The sequence below is a fragment of the Engystomops pustulosus genome, chromosome 11 (genome assembly GCF_040894005.1).
Source record: "Engystomops pustulosus chromosome 11, aEngPut4.maternal, whole genome shotgun sequence".
Lineage (NCBI taxonomy): Eukaryota > Metazoa > Chordata > Amphibia > Anura > Leptodactylidae > Engystomops > Engystomops pustulosus.
The window spans coordinates 85,728,097-85,756,094 of record NC_092421.1 but is presented as its reverse complement, the minus strand read 5'-3'; the positions used below and the strand labels follow the sequence as shown (position 1 = coordinate 85,756,094).

At 43.8% G+C, this 27,998-nt stretch overlaps 1 protein-coding gene across 3 annotated transcripts; it reads left to right on the top strand.

Annotated features, from left to right (window-relative positions):
• CNNM1 (cyclin and CBS domain divalent metal cation transport mediator 1) lies at nt 1-26,866 on the top strand. Of its 3 annotated transcripts, none has more exons than XM_072131399.1 (12): nt 1-1,516; nt 13,964-14,107; nt 15,943-16,080; nt 16,348-16,517; nt 16,621-16,720; nt 17,283-17,330; nt 18,593-18,655; nt 19,713-19,870; nt 20,527-20,710; nt 21,775-21,885; nt 22,156-22,272; nt 25,020-26,866. In XM_072131399.1, exons 1-12 carry the CDS (start codon nt 145-147, stop codon nt 25,094-25,096), a joined length of 2,682 nt encoding a protein of 893 aa, XP_071987500.1. In that variant the 5' UTR covers nt 1-144; the 3' UTR covers nt 25,097-26,866. The 3 variants fall into 3 exon arrangements, with proteins under 3 accessions (XP_071987500.1, XP_071987501.1, XP_071987499.1); XM_072131398.1 differs by having other exon boundaries at nt 3-1,516; nt 15,940-16,080; XM_072131400.1 differs by lacking the exon at nt 18,593-18,655 and having other exon boundaries at nt 2-1,516; nt 15,940-16,080.
• The last annotated feature ends 1,132 nt before the right edge of the window (nt 26,867-27,998 follow it).

Below are 27,998 nucleotides of genomic sequence, written 5' to 3'. Positions count from 1 at the left end.
GTTTGTTGACGTCTCCTGTGAGGCGGCCGGTGCGTCACCGATCACGTGCCCGCGGCCCTGACCAATACCCACGAGAGCCCAGCGTCATGTGACTGGCAGCCGCTTCCCCGCGCAGTCCTGTCAGAGCGGTGAGGAGGGCTCAGGATGGCGGAGGCTGCCGGCGCCGTCCTCCTCCTCCTGGTCTCCCTGTCTCCGCGGCCCGCGGGCTCCTGGCTGCTTGGCCTCCGCCCTGAGGACACGGTGGGCGGCCGGGTGTCCCTGGAGGGCGGCACTCTGCGGGCGGCTGAGGGGACCCGCTTCACCCTCCGCCTCTACTTCCAGCCTCCTCTCTCGGCCCAGCTGCAGCACCCGCCGAGCTCCGCGGGTAACGGCTCCGCTCCTGCGCCCAGGCTGGTGTTCATCGAGGAGCCGCGGGCGGGCGGTGACCCGTGCCTGGATGAGGGTGCCTGGGCCTCGGACGTGGAGGTGCTCGGGCCGCTGCAGCCCTCCCCGCACGGGGGCTCGGCCCTGGTGGAGGTGCGAGTGCGGGAGCTGCGCAAGGGGGAGCGCGGGAAGCTCTTCTCTCTGTGCGCCTTTGACGGGCGGCGCTGGGAGCACCATGGCGGCGAGCACTTCGTGCTGGAGGTGCGGGAGGCGGCCGGGGATGTGCCGGCCTGGCTGCGGGCGCTGGTGGCGCTGCTGCTGCTCGCCATGTCCGCTCTCTTCAGCGGCCTCCGCCTCAGCCTGCTGTCCCTGGACCCGGTGGAGCTGCGGGTGCTGCAGAACAGCGGCTCCCCCGCGGAGAAGGAGCACGCGTGGCGGGTGCAGGGTGTGCGGGCCCGGGGCTCCTACCTGCTGTGCACCCTGCTGCTGGGCAATGCCCTGGCCAATGCCTCCCTGGCAGGCTGGCTGTGCTCATCCCTCCCCGCGGAGCCCTGGCTGGCCGTGCTGCTCTGCACTGCCTGCGTCTTCCTGTGCGGAGAGGTGGCGCCCTACTCTGTGTGTTCCCGGCACGGCCTGGCCATCGCCTCCCGCACCCTGTGGCTCACCCGCCTGCTGATGGCCATCACCTTTCCAGTGTCCTACCCCCTGAGCCGCCTGCTGGACTGGGCCCTACGCCAGGAGATCAGCACCTTCTACACCCGGGAGAAGCTGCTGGAGATGCTGCGGGCGGCCGATCCCTACAACGACCTGGTGAAGGAGGAGCTGAACATCATCCAGGGTGCCCTGGAGCTCCGCACTAAGGTGGTGGAGGATGTGCTCACCCCACTGGGGGACTGCTTCATGCTGCGGGCCGACGCCGTACTGGACTTCAGCACCGTGTCCGAGATCCTGCGCAGCGGCTACACCCGTATCCCCGTCTACGAGGGCGAGGACAGGGCCAACATCGTGGATATACTCTTCGTCAAGGATCTGGCCTTTGTGGACCCGGATGACTGCACCCCCTTGCAGACTGTCACCCGCTTCTATCACCGCCCATTGCACTGCGTCTTCAATGACACCCGTCTGGATGCTGTGCTGGAGGAGTTCAAGAAGGGTGAGGGCAGCACACCCGCATTCATCTATCCTCCATCCCAGCACAGTCACCTGCAGCATGATCCCTATGTGTTCCTATATGAGCCTATTGCCATTATCACCAGCATGTATGCTCATCACATCCATCATATATGTCCTACTCCAGAACATATGTTGTATAGTCTGTATTCCCAGACCTTCCATCTACAACATCAGGTATCTAGTATTCCCCATCATGCGCTCACCTAGTATCTCTTATCCTCACTGTCACCTGCTACTATATACTAAAGTACATAATTTGTATCCCTATGTCCAACCTCTATATCGATAGTCACCAGCACCCACCCCATCTCCTATCTTCCTCACTCCAGTCACCAGCACCCACCCCATCTCCTATCTTCCTCACTCCAGTCACCAGCACCCACCATCTCCTATCCTCACTCCAGTCACCAGCACCCACCCCATCTCCTATCCTCACTGCAGTCACCAGCACCCACCCCATCTCCTAGCCTCACTCCAGTCACCAGCACCCACCCCATCTCCTAGCCTCACTCCAGTCACCAGCACCCACCCCATCTCCTAGCCTCACTCCAGTCACCAGCACCCACCCCATCTCCTAGCCTCACTCCAGTCACCAGCACCCACCCCATCTCCTAGCCTCACTCCAGTCACCAGCACCCACCCCATCTCCTAGCCTCACTCCAGTCACCAGCACCCACCCCATCTCCTAGCCTCACTCCAGTCACCTGATCTTATAGCATACCCTCTCCATGCCTCATTATCATCCCCTGCATCCTGCTACGTCGTGTTCCTATTATCTTCCTGTACTGTATCCGGCCCAACTCCATTTGTACCACCAGCTACTGTATCCTCCGTCATCTAGTATCCTCTATCCCTAGTCTGTATTCTCATTAATGTCATTAGCTTAATCTGCTTCTGCCTCCTACTACATGACAGATGCAGCATCCCCCAATCTTCTTCCATCATGTAGCATCCTGCAACCCCCATATTCATCCTCACTACAGCAACAGCAGCCCCAGCAGTCTACCTTCTAAAGCTTATGTATAGACCCTGCATCTGTATACCCTGGTCTGTATCTAGCCAAGTGATGGGTGTCATTATCTGTTTCCTTTTAAATTACTACATACATACTGTCCCCATGTTTTTCTATAATGTGTACTATGCATCAATAATCCCTTATATTCAACCCCTGTATCCTACTAAAGTCCTAGCACATAAGCAGCATAACCCATCCAAAGCCTTGGGTTTCATCTCTACAAACATTGACATCCCAGGTTATCCTGCTACATCATATTCTCCTATGGTTGACATTACCAGCCCCTGCACTCTGCTGCCTCATGTGGAGCATAGGAGCTGCTGCATCTATAATCATTACATATCTAGTGTCCCACTGCCTTTACTCACAGACAAATCAGTAGCGCCTACATCAGGCATCTAGTATCCTCCATCCCAGCCTGCATTTTCTTCATTACAGTTATTTATCATCCCTAGTAAATGTTATCCTCAGTATTCCCTATTCAGGTCTCTTCCCTCCTCACAGCTTTTATTAACATCAGCGTTTTCTGCATCCCACTATGTCTCATACCTGGCACCCCCATCCCTTGTGTGTATCTTGCTCGCTACAGACATCAGAAACTCCTTCTGTATCCTTAACCCCCAAACCCAGGGCTGCACTAGTCATCAGCATCACCATCTGCTTCAGGTAATAACATCCCCCACCCCAATGTATGTTCACTATAGCAGCAATTATAGCATCTTACATTATATGCCTAGTACGTGCCGTTGTTGGCTGCTATTCTCTTCACTATCACAACCATCAATAATACCAGATATACCTGGTATCTGCCATCCATGGAATATACATTATATTTAGCGTCATTGACTGAATTAGATCATCTATTATTCTCAGTCATCATGTCATCAAACTATCCTTCTGCTCCTGTATTTACTCTATTACATAGCTAGCATGCGATGCATAGTGATTACTGTAGTATACAGCAAAATCTCATGTTTCCAGCTGTGGACAATCCATAATCCTGCCTACACTAATCCCATACCAGTAGTCTCAGAATAGAAAGAATCTGTGGGGGAATGTAGCAAGTCTCAGAATCTGATCAGATGCAGTGCAAGTGTCTGTCGCACATTATCATGTAGCTGGGAACGTTCTAATTTACTAATATCTCCCGTCAATTGCTACTGCCACTTCTTTGCCTTCAGCATCCCTAGGCTCATTGCTTACATCACCTATTCATAGGTCTCACGCACTTGATGATTATTGATCATTTCATCTTTCATGTGACTGGTATTACAGAGGAACAACTTATCAATCTCATTTGCCTTGCTGTTCTAAAATGTCAACATCTTGGCTTAGTATGTTTCCATTACACAAGCTGTAGCCATAATGGTTCATAATCACTGGTGAACATCATCTTCCTCTATCCAAGGAATAGTACAGAAAGTCTTGAGTTATAATTTCAGGCTGCAATCACTGTTGGTGGCCCAGCTGATCAATGGGGCGCTGGATGTCTAATCCCAACCAATCTCATATAATTGCACTAACCCATGTACAGACTAGTAATATACATACCTGGAAAATCCCATTAAATAACCCCAGGTGTACATAACATATATGTAACACTAATCCACGGGTAAGGACATGCTGATGGTTTAATGTCTCAGATTATCTCACCAGGTTCTCTTTTTAAAAAGAATTACCGGAAGAATTGTTAGTTTTTAACCTGTACAGTTCTGAGCAGGAAGGACATCATTGAACTATAGTGATCTTCTTATATTACCAGAGCCCCTCTGTGCTGTCTCACCCTGCTCACTTCCCCATCCCTCTGCCTGCTGTAATTTCACACCATAGAAAGGAGAAAGTGCTCCTATACAGTGTAATAGCCTATGAAGCCACAGCACAGAGGGACTCTGGTAATGCCCCTTCAGACTCATTAGCATAATTCTAAAAGTTGATATTGGAAGGAGGCCATGGATAACACATATAAGAAGATACCACAGTCCCGGTGCCTGGACCTATGAGTAATGTCCCTGGTTTATCAGGATGGATTTTGATCTTAGGCAGGTATTCTATAATGAAAGGGCATTGAGACTTAACACTCTGTTGAAATGTTTCAGTTATAAGAAGAATTTATCTCATTACCTTTCTTGAGAACAATAGTACAAATTACATAGTAAAATAAATCATTTAAGTGTCATCTATGGAAAAATATAGAAGTTGTGGTTTTTGGAAATGACGCTGCAAAACTCAATGGTTTTTTTTAGTGCTTTTATTGTATAACAGCATAATATTTAATATACAGTAAGTACAGAAATTATTATAATTTTCACTATTTGTTTCATTGTAGCCAATTGGTAAGGTTAAAAAAGTTTTTTTCTCTTATTAATGTGCCCACTGGTACCATCTTGACAGGAAAAAAAACAGAAATTTTTGCTAATTTATTTATCAAGAAAAACTGAAATATTACAAGGACATAATTATTCAGGCCGCGGTCACACGATCCGCTAGGCTTCCGTTCATAACGCGACGCTAGCGCACAGGGGGCGGTCCTCGCGCAACGGACGCCTAGCGGATCGTGTGACCGCGGCCTCAGACACTTTTCTGTGACACTCATTTAGCTCGCATTCTGTCCATTTCCTTCCCATCCTCCTTGAGATGGTTCTAGTCCTTCATTGGAGTCCAGCTGTCTTTAATTAAACTGATTGGACTTGATGAGGAAAGGCATACACTTGCCTATACAAGACCTCACGGCTCACAGTGAATTTCAGAGCACATTAGAATCATGAGGTTTAAGGAACTGCCCAGAGACAGAATTGTGGCAAGGCACAGATCTGGCCAAGGTTACAAAATAATTGCTGCTGCACTCAAGGTTCCTAAGAGCACAGTGGCCTCCATAATCCTTAAATAGAAGAAGTTTGGAATTACTTTTTGGTGTTAATTTTGATCAGTGGAGAAAATCAGGTGCTGCTCATCTCAATCCCAGCAGTGACACATGGAGGGGGCAGCATCATGCTATGGGGGTGGACAGGACCACTGGGTGTAATGGTAAAATGAATGCTGCCAAGTACAGAGATATCCTGGATGAGAACCTCTTCCAGATGCTATGGACCTCAGGGTGGGTCCAACCTTACAAAAAGACAATGACCCTAAGCTAAAATACCATAGCAGAGGCTTCAGAACATCTATGTGACCATTCCTGTCTGGCCCAGACCTAAACCCAATGGAGCATCTCGGAAAAGACCGGAAAATGGCCTCCACCAACGTTCACCATCCAACCTGAGGAAACTGGAGAGGATCTGCAAGGCAGAGGATCCCCAAATCCAGGAGTGAGAAACTTGTAGCATGTTCCCAAGAAGACTCCTGGCTGCACCAGCTCCAAAGCTTCTACTGAACACTGAGCAAAGGGTCAAATACTTATCACCGGGGGCCGGATACTCATCACCGGGGGCCGGATACTCATCACCGGGGGCCGGATACTCATCACCGGGGGCCGGATACTCATCACCGGGGGCCGGATACTCATCACCGGGGGCCGGATACTCATCACCGGGGGCCGTATACTTATCACCGGGGGCTGTATACTTATCACCGGGGGCTGAATACTCATCACCAGGGGAGATTTCTGTTTTTCTTGTCTAATAAATTAGCAAAAATATTTGCATTTCTGTTTTTTTTTTCTTTTAAGATGGGGGCAGAGGGCACATTAATGAGGAAAAATTGTCTGCAATGAAACAGTGAAAAATTAAAAGGGTCTGAACATTCTGTACCCATTGTAAATAAATTAGGTTCAAATGGAGGCGTAAGGACACAGCACTTAAACTGCTGCATTCATCCTGAAGATCACATTTTTTACCCAAGTTTTTATGTTTTAGGAATTAATTTTTTTTTAATTGCAAAATTTTCGAGTCACTATCCATATTTAAATTAAAGTACTATCTACTATCTGTTACTTCTGTAAGTGAAATCTGTGTAGCTCTTATCCCATTTATATCACAAACAAAACAGATAAAAGTACAGTAAAATACACCACCTCTATAGAAAAACACCATCTTTACATCACTACTTATGTCACAGCTAATCTCCTCCCCCTCCCTGTACAATGACCTCTGTATAGATAACACTGACCCATCATTACATCACTACTGACAATAGATGATGTCACAGCTTATCTCCTCCCCTCCCTGTACAATGACCTCTATATAGATAACACTGACCCATCATTACATCACTACTGACAATAGATGATGTCACAGCTTATCTCCTCCCCCTCCCCGTACAATGACCTCTATATAGATAACACTGACCCATCATTACATCACTACTGACAATAGATGATGTCACAGCTTATCTCCTCCCCTCCCTGTACAATGACCTCTATATAGATAACACTGACCCATCATTACATCACTACTGACAATAGATGATGTCACAGCTTATCTCCTCCCCCTCCCCGTACAATGACCTCTATATAGATAACACTGACCCATCATTACATCACTACTGACAATAGATGATGTCACAGCTTATCCCCTCCTCCTCCCTGTACAATGACCTCTATATAGATAACACTGACCCATCATTACATCACTACTGACAATAGATGATGTCACAGCTTATCTCCTCCTCCTCCCTGTACAATGACCTCTATATAGATAACACTGACCCATCATTACATCACTACTGACAATAGATGATGTCACAGCTTATCTCCTCCCCCTCCCTGTACAATGACCTCTATATAGATAACACTGACCCATCATTACATCACTACTGACAATAGATGATGTTACAGCTTGTCTCCTCCCCCTCTCTGTACAATGACCTCTATATAGATAACACTGACCCATCATTACATCACTATTGACAATAGATGATGTCACAGCTTGTCTCCTCCTCCCCCTCCCTGTACAATGACATATATAGATAACACTGACCCATCATTACATCACTACTGACAATAGATGATGTCACAGCTTATCCCCTCCCCCTCCCTGTACAATGACCTCTATATAGATAACACTGACCCATCATTACATCACTACTGACAATAGATGATGTCACAGCTTATCCCCTCCCCCTCCCTGTACAATGACCTCTATATAGATAACACTGAGCCATCATTACATCACTACTGACAATAGATGATGTCACAGCTTATCTTCTCCCCCTCCCTCTACAATGACCACTATATAGATAACACTGACCCATCATTACATCACTACTGACAATAGATGATGTCACAGCTTATCTCCTCCCCCCTCCTGTACAATGACCTCTATATAGATAACACTGACCCATCATTACATCACTACTGACAATAGATGATGTCACAGCTTATCTCCTCCCCTCCCTGTACAATGACCTCTATATAGATAACACTGATCCATCATTACATCACTACTGACAATAGATGATGTCACAGCTTATCTCCCCCCCCTCCCTGTACAATGTCCTCTATATAGATAACACTGACCCATCATTACATCACTACTTACAATAGATGATGTCACAGCTTATCTCCTCCCCTTCCCTGTACAATGACCTCTATATAGATAACACTGACCCATCATTACATTACTACTGACAATAGATGATGTCACAGCTTATCTCCTCCTCCCTGTACAATGACCTCTATATAGATAACACTGACCCATCATTACATCACTACTGACAATAGATGATGTCACAGCTTATCTCCTCCCCTCCCTGTACAATGTCCTCTATATAGATAACACTGACCCATCATTACATCACTACTGACAATAGATGATGTCACAGCTTATCCCCTCCCCCTCCCTGTACAATGTCCTCTATATAGATAACACTGACCCATCATTACATCACTACTGACAATAGATGATGTCACAGCTTATCTCCTCCCCCCCTGTACAATGACCTCTATATAGATAACACTGACCCATCATTACATCACTACTGACAATAGATGATGTCACAGCTTATCTCCTCCCCCTCCCTGTACAATGTCCTCTATATAGATAACACTGACCCATCATTACATCACTACTGACAATAGATGATGTCACAGCTTATCCCCTCCCCCTCCCTGTACAATGTCCTCTATATAGATAACACTGACCCATCATTACCTCACTACTGACAATGGATGATGTCACAGCTTATCCTCCTCCTCCCTGTACAATGACCTCTATATAGATAACACTGACCCATCATTACATCACTACTGACAATAGATGATGTCACAGCTTATCTCCTCCCCCTCCCTGTACAATGTCCTCTATATAGATAACACTGACCCATCATTACATCACTACTGACAATAGATGATGTCACAGCTTATCCCCTCCCCCTCCCTGTACAATGTCCTCTATATAGATAACACTGACCCATCATTACATCACTACTGACAATAGATGATGTTACAGCTTATCCTCCTCCTCCCTGTACAATGACCTCTATATAGATAACACTGACCTATCATTACATCACTACTGACAATAGATGATGTCACAGCTTATCTCCTCCCCTCCTGTACAATGACCTCTATATAGATAACACTGACCCATCATTACATCACTACTGACAATAGATGATGTCACAGCTTATCTCTTCCCCCTCCTGTACAATGACCTCTATATAGATAACACTGACCCATCATTACATCACTACTGACAATAGATGATGTCACAGCTTATCTCCTCCCCCCTCCTGTACAATGACCTCTATATAGATAACACTGACCCATCATTACATCACTACTGACAATAGATGATGTCACAGCTTATCTCCTCCCCTCCCTGTACAATGACCTCTATATAGATAACACTGATCCATCATTACATCACTACTGACAATAGATGATGTCACAGCTTATCTCCTCCCCTCCCTGTACAATGTCATCTATATAGATAACACTGACCCATCATTACATCACTACTGACAATAGATGATGTCACAGCTTATCTCCTCCCCTACCTGTACAATGTCCTCTATATAGATAACACTGACCCATCATTACATCACTACTGACAATAGATGATGTCACAGCTTACCTCCTCCCCTCCCTGTACAATGTCCTCTATATAGATAACACTGACCCATCATTACATCACTACTGACAATAGATGATGTCACAGCTTATCTCCTCCCCCTCCCTGTACAATGACCTCTATATAGATAACACTGACCCATCATTACATCACTACTGACAATAGATGATGTCACGGCTTATCTCCTCCCCCTCCATGTACAATGACCTCTATATAGATAACACTGACCCATCATTACATTACTACTGAAAATAGATGATGTCACAGCTTATCTCCTCCCCCTCCCTGTACAATGTCCTCTATATAGATAACACTGACCCATCATTACATCACTACTGACAATAGATGATGTCACGGCTTATCTCCTCCCCCTCCCTGTACAATGACCTCTATATAGATAACACTGACCCATCATTACATCACTACTGACAATAGATGATGTCACAGCTTATCTCCTCCCCTCCCTGTACAATGACCTCTATATAGATAACACTGATCCATCATTACATCACTACTGACAATAGATGATGTCACAGCTTATCTCCCCCCCTCCCTGTACAATGTCCTCTATATAGATAACACTGACCCATCATTACATCACTACTTACAATAGATGATGTCACAGCTTATCTCCTCCTCCTCCTCCCTGTACAATGACCTCTATATAGATAACACTGACCCATCATTACATCACTACTGACAATAGATGATGTCACAGCTTATCTCCTCCCCTCCCTGTACAATGTCCTCTATATAGATAACACTGACCCATCATTACATCACTACTGACAATAGATGATGTCACAGCTTATCCCCTCCCCCTCCCTGTACAATGTCCTCTATATAGATAACACTGACCCATCATTACATCACTACTGACAATAGATGATGTCACAGCTTATCTCCTCCCCCCCTGTACAATGACCTCTATATAGATAACACTGACCCATCATTACATCACTACTGACAATAGATGATGTCACAGCTTATCTCCTCCCCCTCCCTGTACAATGTCCTCTATATAGATAACACTGACCCATCATTACATCACTACTGACAATAGATGATGTCACAGCTTATCCCCTCCCCCTCCCTGTACAATGTCCTCTATATAGATAACACTGACCCATCATTACCTCACTACTGACAATGGATGATGTCACAGCTTATCCTCCTCCTCCCTGTACAATGACCTCTATATAGATAACACTGACCCATCATTACATCACTACTGACAATAGATGATGTCACAGCTTATCTCCTCCCCCTCCCTGTACAATGTCCTCTATATAGATAACACTGACCCATCATTACATCACTACTGACAATAGATGATGTCACAGCTTATCCCCTCCCCCTCCCTGTACAATGTCCTCTATATAGATAACACTGACCCATCATTACATCACTACTGACAATAGATGATGTCACAGCTTATCCTCCTCCTCCCTGTACAATGACCTCTATATAGATAACACTGACCTATCATTACATCACTACTGACAATAGATGATGTCACAGCTTATCTCCTTCCCCTCCTGTACAATGACCTCTATATAGATAACACTGACCCATCATTACATCACTACTGACAATAGATGATGTCACAGCTTATCTCTTCCCCCTCCTGTACAATGACCTCTATATAGATAACACTGACCCATCATTACATCACTACTGACAATAGATGATGTCACAGCTTATCTCCTCCCCCCTCCTGTACAATGACCTCTATATAGATAACACTGACCCATCATTACATCACTACTGACAATAGATGATGTCACAGCTTATCTCCTCCCCTCCCTGTACAATGACCTCTATATAGATAACACTGATCCATCATTACATCACTACTGACAATAGATGATGTCACAGCTAATCTCCTCCCCTCCCTGTACAATGTCCTCTATATAGATAACACTGACCCATCATTACATCACTACTGACAATGGATGATGTCACAGCTTATCTCCTCCCCTTCCCTGTACAATGTCCTCTATATAGATAACACTGACCCATCATTACATCACTACTGACAATAGATGATGTCACAGCTTATCTCCTCCCCTCCCTGTACAATGTCCTCTATATAGATAACACTGACCCATCATTACATCACTACTGACAATAGATGATGTCACAGCTTATCTCCTCCCCCTCCCTGTACAATGACCTCTATATAGATAACACTGACCCATCATTACATCACTACTGACAATAGATGATGTCACGGCTTATCTCCTCCGCCTCCCTGTACAATGACCTCTTAATAGATAACACTGACCCATCATTACATTACTACTGAAAATAGATGATGTCACAGCTTATCTCCTCCCCCTCCCTGTACAATGACCTCTATATAGATAACACTGACCCATCATTACATCACTACTGACAATAGATGATGTCACAGCTTATCTCCTCCCCCTCCCTGTACAATGTCCTCTATATAGATAACACTGACCCATCATTACATCACTACTGACAATAGATGATGTCACGGCTTATCTCCTCCCCCTCCCTGTACAATGACCTCTATATAGATAACACTGACCCATCATTACATTACTACTGACAATAGATGATGTCACAGCTTATCTCCTCCCCTCCCTGTACAATGACCTCTATATAGATAACACTGACCCATCATTACATCACTACTGACAATAGATGATGTCACAGCTTATCTCCTCCCCTCCCTGTACAATGTCCTCTATATAGATAACACTGACCCATCATGACATCACTACTGACAATAGATGATGTCACAGCTTATCCCCTCCCCCTCCCTGTACAATGTCCTCTATATAGATAACACTGACCCATCATTACATCACTACTGACAATAGATGATGTCACAGCTTATCTCCTCCCCCTCCCTGTACAATGTCCTCTATATAGATAACACTGACCCATCATTACATCACTACTGACAATAGATGACGTCACAGCTTATCTCCTCCCCCCCTGTACAATGACCTCTATATAGATACCACTGACCCATCATTACATCACTACTGACAATAGATGATGTCACAGCTTATCTCCTCCCCCTCCCTGTACAATGTCCTCTATATAGATAACACTGACCCATCATTACATCACTACTGACAATAGATGATGTCACAGCTTATCTCCTCCCCCTCCCTGTACAATGTCCTCTATATAGATAACACTGACCCATCATTACATCACTACTGACTATAGATGATGTCACAGCTTATCTCCTCCCCTCCATGTACAATGACCTCTATATAGATAACAATGACCCATCATTACATCACTGCTGACAATAGATGATGTCACAGCTTATCTCCTCCCCCTCCCTGTACAATAACCTCTATAAAGATAACACTGACCCATCATTACATCACTACTGACAATAGATGATGTCACAGCTTATCCCCTCCCCCTCCCTGTACAATGTCCTCTATATAGATAACACTGACCCATCATTACCTCACTACTGACAATAGATGATGTCACAGCTTATCCTCCTCCTCCCTGTACAATGACCTCTATATAGATAACACTGACCCATCATTACATCACTACTGACAATAGATGATGTCACAGCTTATCTCCTCCCCCTCCCTGTACAATGTCCTCTATATAGATAACACTGACCCATCATTACATCACTACTGACAATAGATGATGTCACAGCTTATCCCCTCCCCCTCCCTGTACAATGTCCTCTATATAGATAACACTGACCCATCATTACCTCACTACTGACAATAGATGATGTCACAGCTTATCTCCTCCCCCTCCTGTACAATGACCTCTATATAGATAACACTGACCCATCATTACATCACTACTGACAATAGATGATGTCACAGCTTATCCCCTCCCCCTCCCTGTACAATGTCCTCTATATAGATAACACTGACCCATCATTACCTCACTACTGACAATAGATGATGTCACAGCTTATCTCCTCCCCCTCCCTGTACAATGACCTCTATATAGATAACACTGACCCATCATTACATCACTACTGACAATAGATGATGTCACAGCTTATCTCCTCCCCCCCTGTACAATGACCTCTATATAGATAACACTGACCCATCATTACATCACTACTGACAATAGATGATGTCACAGCTTATCTCCTCCCCTCCCTGTACAATGACCTCTATATAGATAACACTGACCCATCATTACATCACTACTGACAATAGATGATGTCACAGCTTATCCCCTCCCCCTCCCTGTACAATGTCCTCTATATAGATAACACTGACCCATACATATAAACAGTATATAGAATGTTACATAAAGCTAATTGGCCAGGAAAAGAAATAAAAACCTGACTAATTGTTATGTTGTACTTTTTATATTTCCTGCCACAGAGAAAAAGTAGCTTGACTGCTTTACCTTTGGATTTCCCCAGGTAAATCTCATCTGGCCATAGTGCAGCGGGTCAATAATGAAGGTGAAGGAGACCCATTTTATGAAGTGATGGGAATTGTTACACTAGAGGATATCATAGAAGAGATCATAAAGTCAGAGATCCTAGACGAGACTGATCTGTACAGTAAGTCTTATATTTGTTGTTAAGGTATTGTTACTCTTATCATTGGACACCCCCAATAATCACTTTCTTTGCCCCTTGGTTGTTTATCAGCCACAGCTGCTATGAGTCTGGTCCTGGAAATGTTTGCATCTCAAGTGACTGGGATTTACTACAAGGCACAACCATACAAAATCTATGTCTGGGATGACTTTGCCCCTAAGGAGTCAAATCCCTTGAAATCCCTAGAAATCACTAGGAAAGACTATGGGGCAGATTTACTTACCTGGTCCATTCGCAATCCAGCGGCGCGTTCTCTGCGCTGGATTCGGGTCTGGCCGGGATTCCCTAGGGCAGTTCCTCCGACGTCCACCAGGTGTCGCTGCTGCACTGAATCGGAGTGCACTGAAGTTAACCGTCCTATCTTGGGTGAAGGTAAGCGCATGTCGAGCGACACTTTTTTTAAAAAATACGTCGGTTTCTCCGAATCCGTCGGGTTTTTGTTCGGCCACGCCCCCCGATTTCCGTTGCATGCATGCCAGCGCCGATGCGACACAATCCGATCGTGTGCCCCAAAAACCCTGGGCAATTCAGGGAAAATCTGCGCAAATCGGAAATATTTGGGTAACACGTCGGGAAAACGCGAATCGGGCCCTTAGTTAATGACCCCCTATATCTGCGTTTGGGAAAAGAACCTACTACCAGATTTTACTCCATTAAACTACAAACACTCCATGGTAGGGCGTGAAATGTATTTCCTAGAGTTCCCGCTTTTACGTTAAATCTCACTTGTTTACCCAAAAAAATCACCTCCAAAGTCATGTGTTAATGAGCAGAGAAGAAGCTGCGGGGGAGTTCAGTCCTCTAGCACCTACTTTTGCTGTTATACTTTTGCTGTTATATTAAGGACTTGAGTTTCACTGATGATAGATGTGTCCTACTAAGAAGTTCTGGAGGAGCGATGTTCCTTTGGACTTCTTTTGCTATAACTCTTGCGATTGCGACAATATAGAGTTATACAATTATGGTAATTAGCCGGGGTGCTCCAGCTACGTCACTGGAGCGCATTGTATTTTACTGTATTTATAGAGTTACAGTAACAGAAGTCCTGGGGAGCATACTTCCTCAGGAACTTCTTAGTAGGACACATCTATCATCAGTAAAGTGATGGTAGGTGCCCTTTTAAAGATAAGAACCTCATCTTGGCAGGGATTGGGTTTCTATCTGCAGCTCACATTTCTAACTATGTCTTTAACTGCCAGTATCTCCAGTTCTGTGGATCACAGAACCACCATGAGATTCTTATCTTTAATATGACACCAGCAGCATGTTTATAGATACTGAGGAACCAAAGATAGGGAGGGACGTCTGACGGGACATTTGCCCTGCAACCACTAAACTTGACTCATCTCAAATGAAATATGACTCTGTTCATTTTCACATGATTTTATAGGTTACAGATATGAGATTTCACATAGGGGGGGATTCTAGGCAGGAAATGTCATCATCTCCCTGAGGGGCTGGTCGTTTTATGGGGTAAAATCTGGTAACAGGTTCCCTTTAAATTGGATTGTTGATCTTTTGTTCAGTTTGTGGTTAAAACACTGCAAATTTACTTATTGACTTCTAAATCAGTTCCAATCAGGGTTCTGCTGATTCTTTGGGGACATCATTGTTGTGTCTTCTAGAGATTCTTCTGATTCTCTGATCAGCATTTCCACTGGAAGAATGACATCCCTGTGTCTTACATCTAAAGAAATGATGATTCATTATAATAATCTTCTTATGTTTTTGTATACTGAATTTGATATAAAAAAATTCTAAACCTTTTGTACTTGTGGTATAATGTTGTGCAGCAGATAATAGAAAGAAAGAGAGAATTCCTCACCGGGAGAGGAAGAATCATGACTTCTCCCTCTTCAAGCTGGCGGACAGTGAGATGAAGGTAAAGATCTCCCCTCAGCTACTGCTGGCGACACATCGATTCATGGCCACAGGTTTGTATACTTTATATTGATGCATTGCATGGGATCTCTCTGTTGCTGATCTCATATTGGCTTTATGATAAGAATTAAAATGTATCTTCTTCTCCTTTGGGGGAGGGGGGGCTGTTTGTTTGTTTTTTGTTTCTGTATATTGTAAAATGAAAAACTTTTCAATAAAAAAGATTAGATTTAAAGTATCTTCTTATTAACGTTTGAACATATAAAATGGCGAGCAGATGACATGGATCCATTCTGATTACCCATCAATGTCATTTGCAGAGATTGAACCTTTCAAGGCTCCTTACCTGTCAGAGAAAATTTTACTACGGCTGCTAAAACATCCACATGTGATCCAGGAACTCAAGTTTGATGAGAAAAATAAAAGGTCTTCTGAACATTATCTTTATCAGCGCAATAAACCTGTGGACTACTTTATTTTAATCCTCCAGGTACCTACCTGTAACGTGGGGCTTGTTGATGGTTATTTATCCTGTGCTGCAGCTTCTGCACAAGAGGGAGAGATGTAACATCTTTCTTTGTTTTTGTTCTTAGGGTAAAGTGGAAGTGGAAGTTGGTAAAGAAGGATTGCGCTTTGAAAACGGAGCCTTCACCTATTATGGTGTTCCTGCTATACTGACCAATGTGTCCTCCGGTGATTATTTTCAATACCATTAAAGGGGTCTTCCCACAAACTAAAGTTAGGCCCTATCCACGTGATAAGGACATCCAACTTACAGACGACCCCTAGTTACAGATGGACACCTCTGCCCCCTGTAACCTCTAGTGACCTCTCTGGATGTTACTATAGTCCCAGGCTGCAATGATCAGCTGTAAGGCGTCTGTAATGAAGCTTTATTGATAATCCTTGGTCCCATTACAGCTAAAAATTTTGAAACTCCAATTGTCACTGGGGCAAAAATTTTTTTTGTCTTGATCTACAATCATAAAATATACAGTTTCGACTTACATACAAATTCAACTTAAGAACAAACCTATAGAACCGATCCTGTCCATAACCCGGGGACTGCCTGTATAGGGTTCTTCTAATTCACTTAATAATTCTAGAAAGAACTGCTAAAATGTCATATCAGGATTATGGGTATGGTCCATAGCTTGTAGAGGCATACATAGTGAAGTCCACAGTCCACAGTCCACTCATAGTGGTGGACAATATTCTAGATAACTTCAATGGTGTTTTTCTTTTCCCTTTGCAGACAATGATGTTAGGAAAGTTGGAAGTTTAGCTGGATCCTCCTTTCTCTGTAAGTACAATGATTAACAGGCCTTTAATAGGTTTGTAGCTTTACACATATACCATATTTTTCGGACTATAAGGTGCACCGGATTGTAAGGCGCACCGGATTATAAGGCTGAATGACCAGCAGGTGGCAGACCTGTGCACAGTTCCAGGCAGCTGTTGTCTGTAAGTACAGTTCATATATAAGGCGCACTGGATTTTTTGTGCGCCTTATAGTCCGAAAAATACTGTACACATTGAATCCAGTTGGATTTTTCCTAATCAGTGCTGCCTGAGTTCTTGCAATGGGTTAGGAGTAATCGGAGGTAGTGATGGCTGGTTCTCCCAAAGGTCCGTAACATTGCTCAGTGATGTCTGTAACATATCATTCTGGAATCGGTGATTCATGTGGCTACTATCCCCCTAGTAATGTCATCACCTACCTGATTGCATTTCACTAGCTAAAACTCACTTTTTAATGCGTTTGGTTTCATTTCCCAATCATCAATCCTTAGGCTGTGATATCCTGAGTAATGAATATCACACCAGTCCTGGCAACTTTCACAGTCCCCATCATATTTTCTTTATCATGTACTAGGCAAAGCTCCGTATGTTTGGTAGCTGCATCCCATGTAAGTGAATAGGATTAATCTGCAGTACCTTATACTGCCACTACTAAAGTGCAACGCTGTGGCTAAACATTCATCAGTCTGATATTGATGGCTGATCCTAAGGCTAGGCTAACAATATAAAACCCTGGGAAACCCCTTTAAGGAAGTGCATTGGGTATTGATTAAAATCAGTATCAAAATATATTTTGTATATTTGTAATAATACATAAAGAAACTGAAATATAAACTGATAAGTAGATAATTTACCCAATGAAAAAAGGAAAAAAGAGGAATCGCTATCAGTATCCAATCAGACTTGTCATTTTATTTCCCAGCAGCCAACTGAAGATGAGACAGGAAATCTGATTGGTCACTTGTGCAATATCTTCCAATACATTTGCTTACTTTGTAGGTTTTCCTCCCGGTGTTGGATGTGTCCACAACCCATTTTCAAGCTTCTGTAATTTCCTAAAGTTTTTCTTTAAGCCTTTTTGTTCCACCCCTTAATATATTGTCTTTGGTGTAGACTTTGGCACTGAAGATGCTCTTACAATATACTGGTGATTTGCCAAACATTTCACCCTCTTACATGATTTGCTTTTTCCGTTGTGTATTGTATTGATGTGTACCATCCCTATTACCCCTTCTTATTCCCAATTTTGCTTTGCCCTCTTAGTACCTGTGTCCGTATCTCGTACCTTCGCTTTCAGCAGAGGGGAATCATTGGCTGGCTCCCCAGGTAAACATGCATGGCTGTGAGATCAGATGAAAATGGGTTGAATTCATATGTGGAAATGGATGTTGCATATAGTAAATTCTATATGTAACTATCCCCGGTCATATATATGTTTGTAGAAATGTCAATAACATGGATTACATAAGTCGCACGTACACAAGGTCTGGCATGCCATGGTGGAGGTTAGGTGCCACTTGTAATATTTCACAAGTATTTAGCCACTTAAAGGATATTCCTATTGACTGACAGCAAGCAGAGATGTTATAAATGGGACTAAATTGCACTAAATGAACTGTATGAATAGAAAACTCATTCTCTGCATTGTATAGATATATGCAGCATATAAATCACATACTGCCATGTACATGTCCATCATATGAGCTGAATGCTGGTGGACACACACGCTCAGTCCCTCTCCCCACCGCCAGGTATTTGTGATCCTCTGATGACAGCAGGTCAGCCAATAGAAATCACTCCTTGTCCTGCTTGTCAGGAGAGGAGCAGAGCCTCTGCAGTCAATCTGTGAGAATACGTCTTATGAAAATAATAAAAGCAGTTTTCATCCTTGTTTTAAAAAATTTGATCGCTGTCCTTAGTGCAGATGATCAATACAGATTGGAGCACAAAGCATCCCACCAATTGGCTTCCAATGGGATCTGCTGCGTTTCTTCATTTCACAAGTCTTCAAAACCCCCTATAATGGGTCAATCTATTAAGTGGCTTCCTATTACATTGTCCTGTGAGGCTTAGGTAATAAATGTGTGAATAAATGCAAAATAGAGATGAACAGGTAGTTATATGCCAAAAATTTTACAACACCTAACATGTTTGGCATTTATTAAGCCTTTAAATTTCTACTTGCAGCCTCGCTTTACTTGCCTCCTTAGGAAACGCCTCCTCTCTATAGAAGCTTAGGACATGTTATGTTTCATATATTCCTTTGACATATGGCATTTAGCCTCCCTCTTTTATAGTAAACCTCCTTTCTTGCTGTCTTCCTTATCCTATTTTCTGTCCAATTTTTCTGCTTTCTTTTCCTTCCCCTCCCTGCTCTCCATAGTAAACAGATCCCCTTCTCGCTGCAGTGGTTTGAACCGTTCTGAATCCCCTAACAGAGAACGTAACGATTACGGGGGCAGCAACAACCAGCTCAGCAACAACAACCTCTACATCCCGGACTACTCCGTCCACATCCTAAGTGATGTCCAGTTCATCAAGGTAATAAAATATCTCATAGTGTGTAATATTACGGCTCCAGGTATCAGTAGGCTCCTGGGTGACGGCGCCTCAGTGGGCCCCTTTGCAGTGAACTCACAAGGCAGCATTAAAAATTCAGAAAGTAAAACAGTCAGCATGGATCTGCAGACGCCATATTCGTTGTTTATGGCTATGTACTTCACGGCTCTCGCACATCACAGCCCTCAGTCATCATTGTGCATCCGGCCAACAGAGAAGATAGGAGCGCACGACCCATATGAGGAGGATCACGCACGACGGATATGAGGAGGATCACGCACGACGAATATGAGGAGGATCACGTGTTCCTCCAGTGAGTGACACAGGGAAACAAAGAAGATGGACCAGTGACCACAGGACCGCGCTGGAGGGTCGGGACAACGCTGGAGAATTCATAATGAAGGTAAGTTTGACAAAAGTTTGCTAGCCTTCAGCTAGGCCGTAGTTACACTTTATATTAAAGTGGCCAACCCCTTTAAGGAGACGTGTAATACTAGTTACAGGAGAAAGCCTGCTGTCCACGTTTCTGTTACACTCCATTATTGCCACATATGATTTTAATTCTTTGCTACAAATCCTGTAAGTTACAGAAGAACATTTGACGCAGTAGTAAAACTGCTTTATACTTCTCCCAATAGATTACAAGGCAGCAGTATCAGAATGCATTGGCGGCCAGCCGCATGGACAGCTCTCCCCAGTCCCCAGAGATAGAAGTATTCAGCGATGGGGATTCTACAAAAGTCACAAAGTATCACCGAGTGTCCGAGTCTCCAAAAGATGATACTGTGAGCACGCTAGTCAGCGACAGGAACTGCAACCTAGGTAAATATCACTTATATTACACACAGATTGGAGTTAGATGGGTTTTTTTGTACAGAGTGTTAAACAGTTGTCTAAAACACATCTATACCAAATTCAGACAGCTCGCCGCTGTATTCTGGGACTGAGCTCTGGGCAGAGACCTGAACTCACAGCATTATAATCATCTGATAATGGGAATCTGAGCTCCTCGCTGGACCAATGTCTGGACGCTGGACCAATGTCTGGACTTAATGATATTTAAGTGCATGCTGCGTGTCATCCACGGGCAAGCTCCGGTCACACACTGATGATTATAGAAAATGACTGCCCAGGACGCAAAAATGCTCAATCTAAGATACAATCCAAGATACACGGCTGAAATACAGTCTTTATGTCAAACACTTAAAGGGAACCTGTCATCAGCAACCTCATTTTCACTAAAGACAGATTGTAAAAGCCCATGACACCTGCAGTGCAAATATGTCTTTCTGCTTTGTCTAAGCATTTACATTACAATATAATTGTGTGTCATAACTTACCTTACACCCTGACAGAATCCTCTGTGTAGTCCCAGGGGTTGGGCTTTGGTTTGGATGCATTTTAAAAAACAAAATGTGACTTGTCTGTTCTGCAGACTCCTCAGCTCTCAGCCCCCACCGTTGTGCTCTTGTACAGTTCCTCCCTCCTGCTCCTTCACAGAGCTCACATTCTGATGAGCTGACACCAGTGGAGAGGAAGGAGCACAAAGGTGGGGGCTGAGAGCTGAGGAGTCTGCAGCACAGACAAGTCACATGTTGTTTTTTGAAATTAATGCAGCTGCAAGGCTGTAGAGCTAACCCCTAAGCCACTGTGCTGTAAGGCTAACCACAGAGCCACCGTGCGAATTGTGTATAAGTAATAAGGCAGGTTACGATGGCTATCAGTGCTGTATTATTGCCTCTTTTTGTCATTGTTCTGTGGTTGTCTTCCTTCTACTCAAAGTTTGCCTTAATTTCCAAATTTGACATAATACTGAATGATAATAATAAATCACACACACATATATATGTAAAGAATGAGAAATATAACATGTCTTTTCTCTACAGCTGGGAGCAGATCAGATGTTCTGAAAAGTCCAAATGACTCCGTGTTCTTACATATGGATGAAATCCCCCAAATAAGAGAGGAGCTGGCAGACATTTACAACTGCACAACAAGTGGGTTTATAGATCAGACTGCAATACAGTTTATATCATCGCTCTCACATGTAGCCTAAAGGGATAAGGCATCTGATTCATGTGCCTGTATACTGTACGTGGTCCAGTATTGGCAAAAAGACCTTGTTTTGTATTTGGTTATGAAATAAATTCACGTTTCTTTTCGTCTTTGATTTAAAGACTTCAGGGTTTCCTTTATTGATCAGGCTGAAATGGGTTGTTCTTTTTAACAAGAGATGTAACAATGATTCTGTTTGTGTTTTATGGCAGAACCAGAAGTGTGCAGCATCACTGTAGACGTGGAGACCTCCAGCGCAGATATAATATCCGGGTCGGCAGTGAACTGTGGAGAGGAGACGCTCGGGAAGAAGTTATTGAGGACACTGAGTACGTCTTATCTACTTTCTGATGGCTCTGACGGAGAAAAGACCAGAGCGTCTTATGGGGGAATAAGTAACTTTTAAGTGATGCTTCATGGGAATCTCAGCCATACAACCAAATCACTGCTAATGAAAAGCAAAGATTGCTGGTTTGGCTGATATCCCTCGTCATGTCTTAAGGCTCCATATAGGGTCATACTATTAGCAGATAACGTCCTATATCAGCGGTGGCGAACCTATGGCACGCGTGCCAGAGAGGGCACGCAGAGCCCTCACTGCTGGCACGCGCCCCATCCTCCCAACCACTGCCAGGTGCGGACAACCACTGTCCACACCTGGTTGTCATGGCTGTTAGCAGTATCGGAGCTGCGCTGCCAGCAGTATCGGAGCTGCGCTGCCAGCGCTGGGAAACCTTACTCCGTGTGCGCTGCAGTGATCAGCCGGAGGAACGAGTCTGAGGTGAGTGTATTTATTTATTTTTTTAATTCAGCGCATCCATCCTGCCCGCTTCCGCACCTCCCATAAAACTCCGCCTGCAACCGGGCCGAAACTCACGGCACAAACTGCGCCCGCTACCACAAGCCCCCCCCCCCCCCCCCAGCGCGCCCGAACCCCAGCCTGTTATGCCCGCTACCACAACCTGCCGCAGCACGACCCTACAAGACCCCCCCCACCCCCCCCACCCCCGCAAGGACTCCGGCCGCTCTCACTACCCCAATCCCCCCCCCCCCCCGCTCAACTCCGGGCACTGCCCCCCATCACCCCCTCCCCTGGAACTCATGCCTCATAACCACACTGAACCGAACTCCAGATGCTGCACCCCCCCCCCCCCCCCCTGGAACAACAGACACCTGAGCAAGAGTAAGTAACATATGTATTTTTATTTATGTATTTATGTATATGCATATTATATTATATATTTATATGTGCATTTATATATTTATACCTGTGTGAGGGCTTATTTTTTGCATAACATATTTTACTTCTCATTTATTATTCCATGTCGTGTACTGGGAAGCTGGATTTTAATACTTTCGCTGTGCGCTCCAAATCGTTTGTCTCCTTTATTCTTTGGTTCGGTCCTATCGCAGTGATACCAGATTTGTAGGTTTTATTGTGTTTTAATGCTTTTTCTATAATTAAAACAGTGTACGAAAAAGAAAATAGTTTCGCCATCTTGTGACGCTAATAACTTTAGTGCACGGAGCTGGGGAGATTTGGGTTTTTTTGCTTAATGAGCCGTTGTTTTCATTGCTACCATTTTGAGGACTGCGTGACCTTTTGATAACTTTTTATTACTCTTTTATGTGATGTAAAATGGTGTAAAAGTGGCGTTTCAGTGTGTATAGGACTGCTGGAATCCCAGCTCAGACAGTCCTGTGTAAATTGATTCTAAACTACACCGTCAGTTTTCTGGTTAAATTGCCGTACTGGCACTTTGAGATAAGTAATTAGGTTTTGGGTTGCAGTTTGGGCACTCGGTCTCTAAAAGGTTCGCCATCACTGTCCTATATGATGCAATTGAGAGAGTTTTCTTCCTTCAAGTAAACAAAGTGCTGACATAGTATAACGCCACCTGGGGCATTTAAAGGAAACCTAGCATTTGATGTGATGCAGTATGAAGCAAACATACCATGAGAATGCTGTAGCTACACTGATGCAGGATCATATCTTGGTTAATCCCTGAGCTTGAGAGGTTTTGCTGAAAAAACTATTATAACATTCAGGAACTTGGGAAAGCTGGGTCAGGCTGGCTGCCAAGATAAACACATTACACACGGGAGCTTGTAATGGAGGTTAGTCAAGCATGACTAATGAACCTGAGCTGGATTACTCATACACAGCAGCTGGGGGATGGTGCAGCAATTGATTATTCTGTCTGGCAGGGAGAAAAGTCATTGCATCATCATCTCCTGCAAAGAGAAAAACTCACAGGCTAGGACAAGCGCTGAAGGAGCCATAGAAGGGGCAGAGCTTCATTATCATAATGTTATATCTGTTTTATTCATAATGCATCAAATCAAATGGTAGCTTTCCTTTAATGGGAGTTCTCCGGGATTTCTGTTGTTTTTAGGACTTGCCCTGGGTGCTGTACAAACAAGAAAGACCTTATACTAAGCTATCTCCAGTTCTCTGGTCACCGCAGGCCCCTCTTGGTATACAGAGGCTAAGCAGCAGTGACATCACTACCATGCCGTTCTCTTATAGCCTCTGGTTGTGGCCTGTATAAGGCCTCATTCACACAACCGTAAATGTCTATGTCCCATGTCAGCCAGGCCACAAACAACGGCATGCGGCCGCATTAAGCCCAACGTTGCAGCGCAAGCATGCGATTGTAATAATGTCATTGCTGAGCCTCTGTATACCAACTGAGACCTGGAGTGACTTAAAGGTAAGTACATTCTAGTTTTTATAGCACCCAGGGCCAGTCCTAAAAAACTGCAATCCCAGACAACCCCTTTAAGTAAATGCCCATCTTATTGTCTGCAAGGTGGACACACATGCTCAGTCGCTCCCCCCACAGCCTGGTCTCTGCATATTAATGATCATAGAGGACTAGCCAATAGAAATGGCTTCTTGGCCTGCTTGTCAGGACAGGAGCAGAGCCTCTGCGGTACATTGCAGTATAGCTCAGAAGCCGCCTAATACAAAGGAAATAAGAAGGTTTATTGTTGGTTGGCAGAGGGGGAAGGAGACTAATAAGCGGGAGTGGAAAGCAGTTTTCTGGGAGTAAATTCCTTTTTCTTTTTGCAGGTGGCAAAACAAGAAAAAAATCCAGAGATGCCGAAAAAAGTCCTGAAGAAAGTTCAGTAATGCACCTAATCACATGAAGCCAAATCTAGATGTGACAGTGGGAAGTGCCACCAGTCCCTTCTCTTAGCTTGCCAGCCCGATGCACTTTTATCTTTTATTAACACGTCTTTTCTACACGTAATGTACAGTAAGCGAAGAAGGAAGGAACAAAATAAGTACGGAATGCAAATGTCATACAGAATAGCATTATGGGAAATAGAGAATTCACTACCTAGAAATGTCAGAATGTGGGGTCCTTTTATCTACAGTGGTCTATGGGAAATACAGGGGTAACTATAGCCCAAGAAACATTCACAAAGTGAGTTAAAGGGGTATCCCATCTGGGCATTCACATTTAATTTAATTAATTTGCCATATGTAAAAAATTTCTTCAATTGGATGTTGTTAAAAAAAATGTTTCTGTGTGAAGATTATTTCTCATAAATGTAGTATCCTCGGATACGACCACCTCACATTTAAGCAGCAATGGCCAGACATGCACTATTGAGTCCTGCCTGACCTCTTGGATTCAGCAGTCATAACCACAGGACGGCTGTGGGACCTGCAGTAACTCCTGGACATTTCATATACCAAAACCTTTTGTTTATTTGTGCAATTCCTCCAGCAGAGGTGGTCGTATCCAAGGACACAGTCTTGTTTCTACAGGACCATATGACTACATTTATTAGAAATTATCTTCACTCAGGTAAATAATTTTTAATAACATCGAATTGAAGAAATGTTTATATATGGCAGATTAATCAAACTGAATGTTAATGCCCAGACAAGAGGAGAATACCCCTTTTAAGCTACACCTGTAAAAAGTGCACTCCTAGTGCTACAACAGTCCCAGCAGTGTTACACTGCTAGCGTGTAACCTCTGATAACGCTAACAAACACTGCTGCGCTGTACACTAGAAACGCTGGACCGTGCTGTAAGCGTGCTGTCCGTCGTATTGATGAGGGGGTGATCCGAGGCACTGCCTCTTCCCCGGACTGCCCCGCCCCCACTCCATAGGCCGGAAGTGACTGCCGAGCGTCATGCATCAGTCACCGCTCCTGATAGTCATAGTCATATGACCTCCATAGTCAGTGCGGTCTGGCGTTTCCGATAACATTGTAACACCGCTGGGACTGTTGTAGCAATAGGAGCTGCTTACTTTAATAATCACCTCCTAGTGCCATTTTTTTCAGGTGACAGGTCCTCTTTAAATGTGCAGCTTTGCAGCCAATCAGGTGCTCTGCTCTGCGACTTCTAGTCTATTGACTGATTCCCATGGCTCTGCTATATGATGGAGCTGTATGTATCACCTCAATGACTGGAGCCGATCTCAGCCTTAGCATTGGAAATCCATAGACAATATGAAATATTTTTGGGCACAGATCACCCCCTTTCCCCATAAACCAATACACTGTGGATAAGAAGAAATATCTTTGTTAGAATTTTGTAAAGGACGCAGACACTTCTGCATGTTTATAGGGAGGTATCTAATAATCGGCCATTTTTAGTATTATTTTGGCTGCCGCACATCATTTCTCATTTTTATTACCAAAATTGTGCTTCATAACCTGCGTCAGAACCTTAATATAGTCTATAGAGGAGCGACATCCACGCTGCTAGGCACATGACGGGATTCATACTGTGCTGTCATCCTCCATAGATAATATTCCTGTATTTACAAAAATATGCAGCCAAAAATCACACATTTTAAAGGAAATCTACCACCAGGATGAAGGATTGTAAACCAAATACACTGACATACTGGAATGTGCTCCCTCTGGCAGGATCTATCCTTCTTAAAGTTTCTTATGCCCTGTTTTTTTTTTTAGAAAAAAAGACTTATAAATGAAGCAAATGAGCCTGAGGGGCTCCAGTCTCCATTAACACCTATGGAGCCTAGAGCCCCTCAGGCTCATTTGCATCATTTCAAAAAGCCTTCTTATGTAAAACACAGGGCATAAGAAGCTAAAAGAAGAGCGGATCCTGCCAGAGGGGGCGCACATCAATATGTAGGTGTGCTTGGTTTACAATCCTTCATCCTGGTGGTAGATGTCCTTTAAGTGAATGTGAACCTTAAAGGGATACATTATTGATGGTCTGTGCATGGAATAAGCCATCAATATCTTATTGTTGGGCAGCTTTTACACTGATCAATCATATGAGACTTATGAAGGGCCATCTTTTTACATTGTATGGTCCAGAAGCACGTGGCTGCATCCTTTGTCTAGTGGCTGATGCTGGACATTGGGCGCTAAGGTTGCAGTAACACCACGTGGACAGGGACATATTCTTCTGGCTCCATACACCGTGTGGTGACTGTCCTGTGGCAGTCCTATCCTCGGGATTGGTCTACAAAATATTTGGCCTAGTAAACTGCTTTAATACATAATATAATATTCACAAATATATTTATAACATAACCTTTTTCTGAAATAGAGCTTCCACTTCACTGCAAATTTTGTTTGCCTTCAGTCACCCCTAGGGGGAGCTTTCTGAATTCAATGTATAAATTGTATGCGATAAGCTCCCCCTAGTGGCAGCTCCAGACAATCAGAATTCTATTGATTAACTTTACGACTGTGCGGGAACTTTGTGTTCTGCATGAGATTAAAAAATGCTGCTTTAACTATTGTAAAGAAATATTGAGAAATTAAACAGCAAAAGATATTGAAGATAAAGACATAAGATAGATACAGCATAGACATTCATAGATTTGTATCCAAAATTCATGAGATTATTTAGAATTAGATTTCTTTTATATATTTTCCTAAAAATACTTGGTTCTATTGAGAAAAGCAATGGGTAAGATGTTATATATAAGGGTTAAGTGAAGATTGATAATATTTTTATAATATTGAGGTGATGACATAATGATTCAGCTTTACTTTGAGAATCATCTATTGCACAGAAGCCGAGTGTATACTGTATTCTGTTTCCTT

Coding starts and splice junctions, on each gene's coding strand:
- CNNM1 (XM_072131398.1), top strand. CDS start 145: ATGGCGGAGGCTGCCGGCGCCGTCCTCCTCCTCCTGGTCTCCCTGTCT. Junction 1,517..13,963: donor GCTGGAGGAGTTCAAGAAGG/GTGAGGGCAGCA, acceptor GGATTTCCCCAG/GTAAATCTCATCTGGCCATA. Junction 17,331..18,592: donor AGCTGGATCCTCCTTTCTCT/GTAAGTACAATG, acceptor TTGCCCTCTTAG/TACCTGTGTCCGTATCTCGT.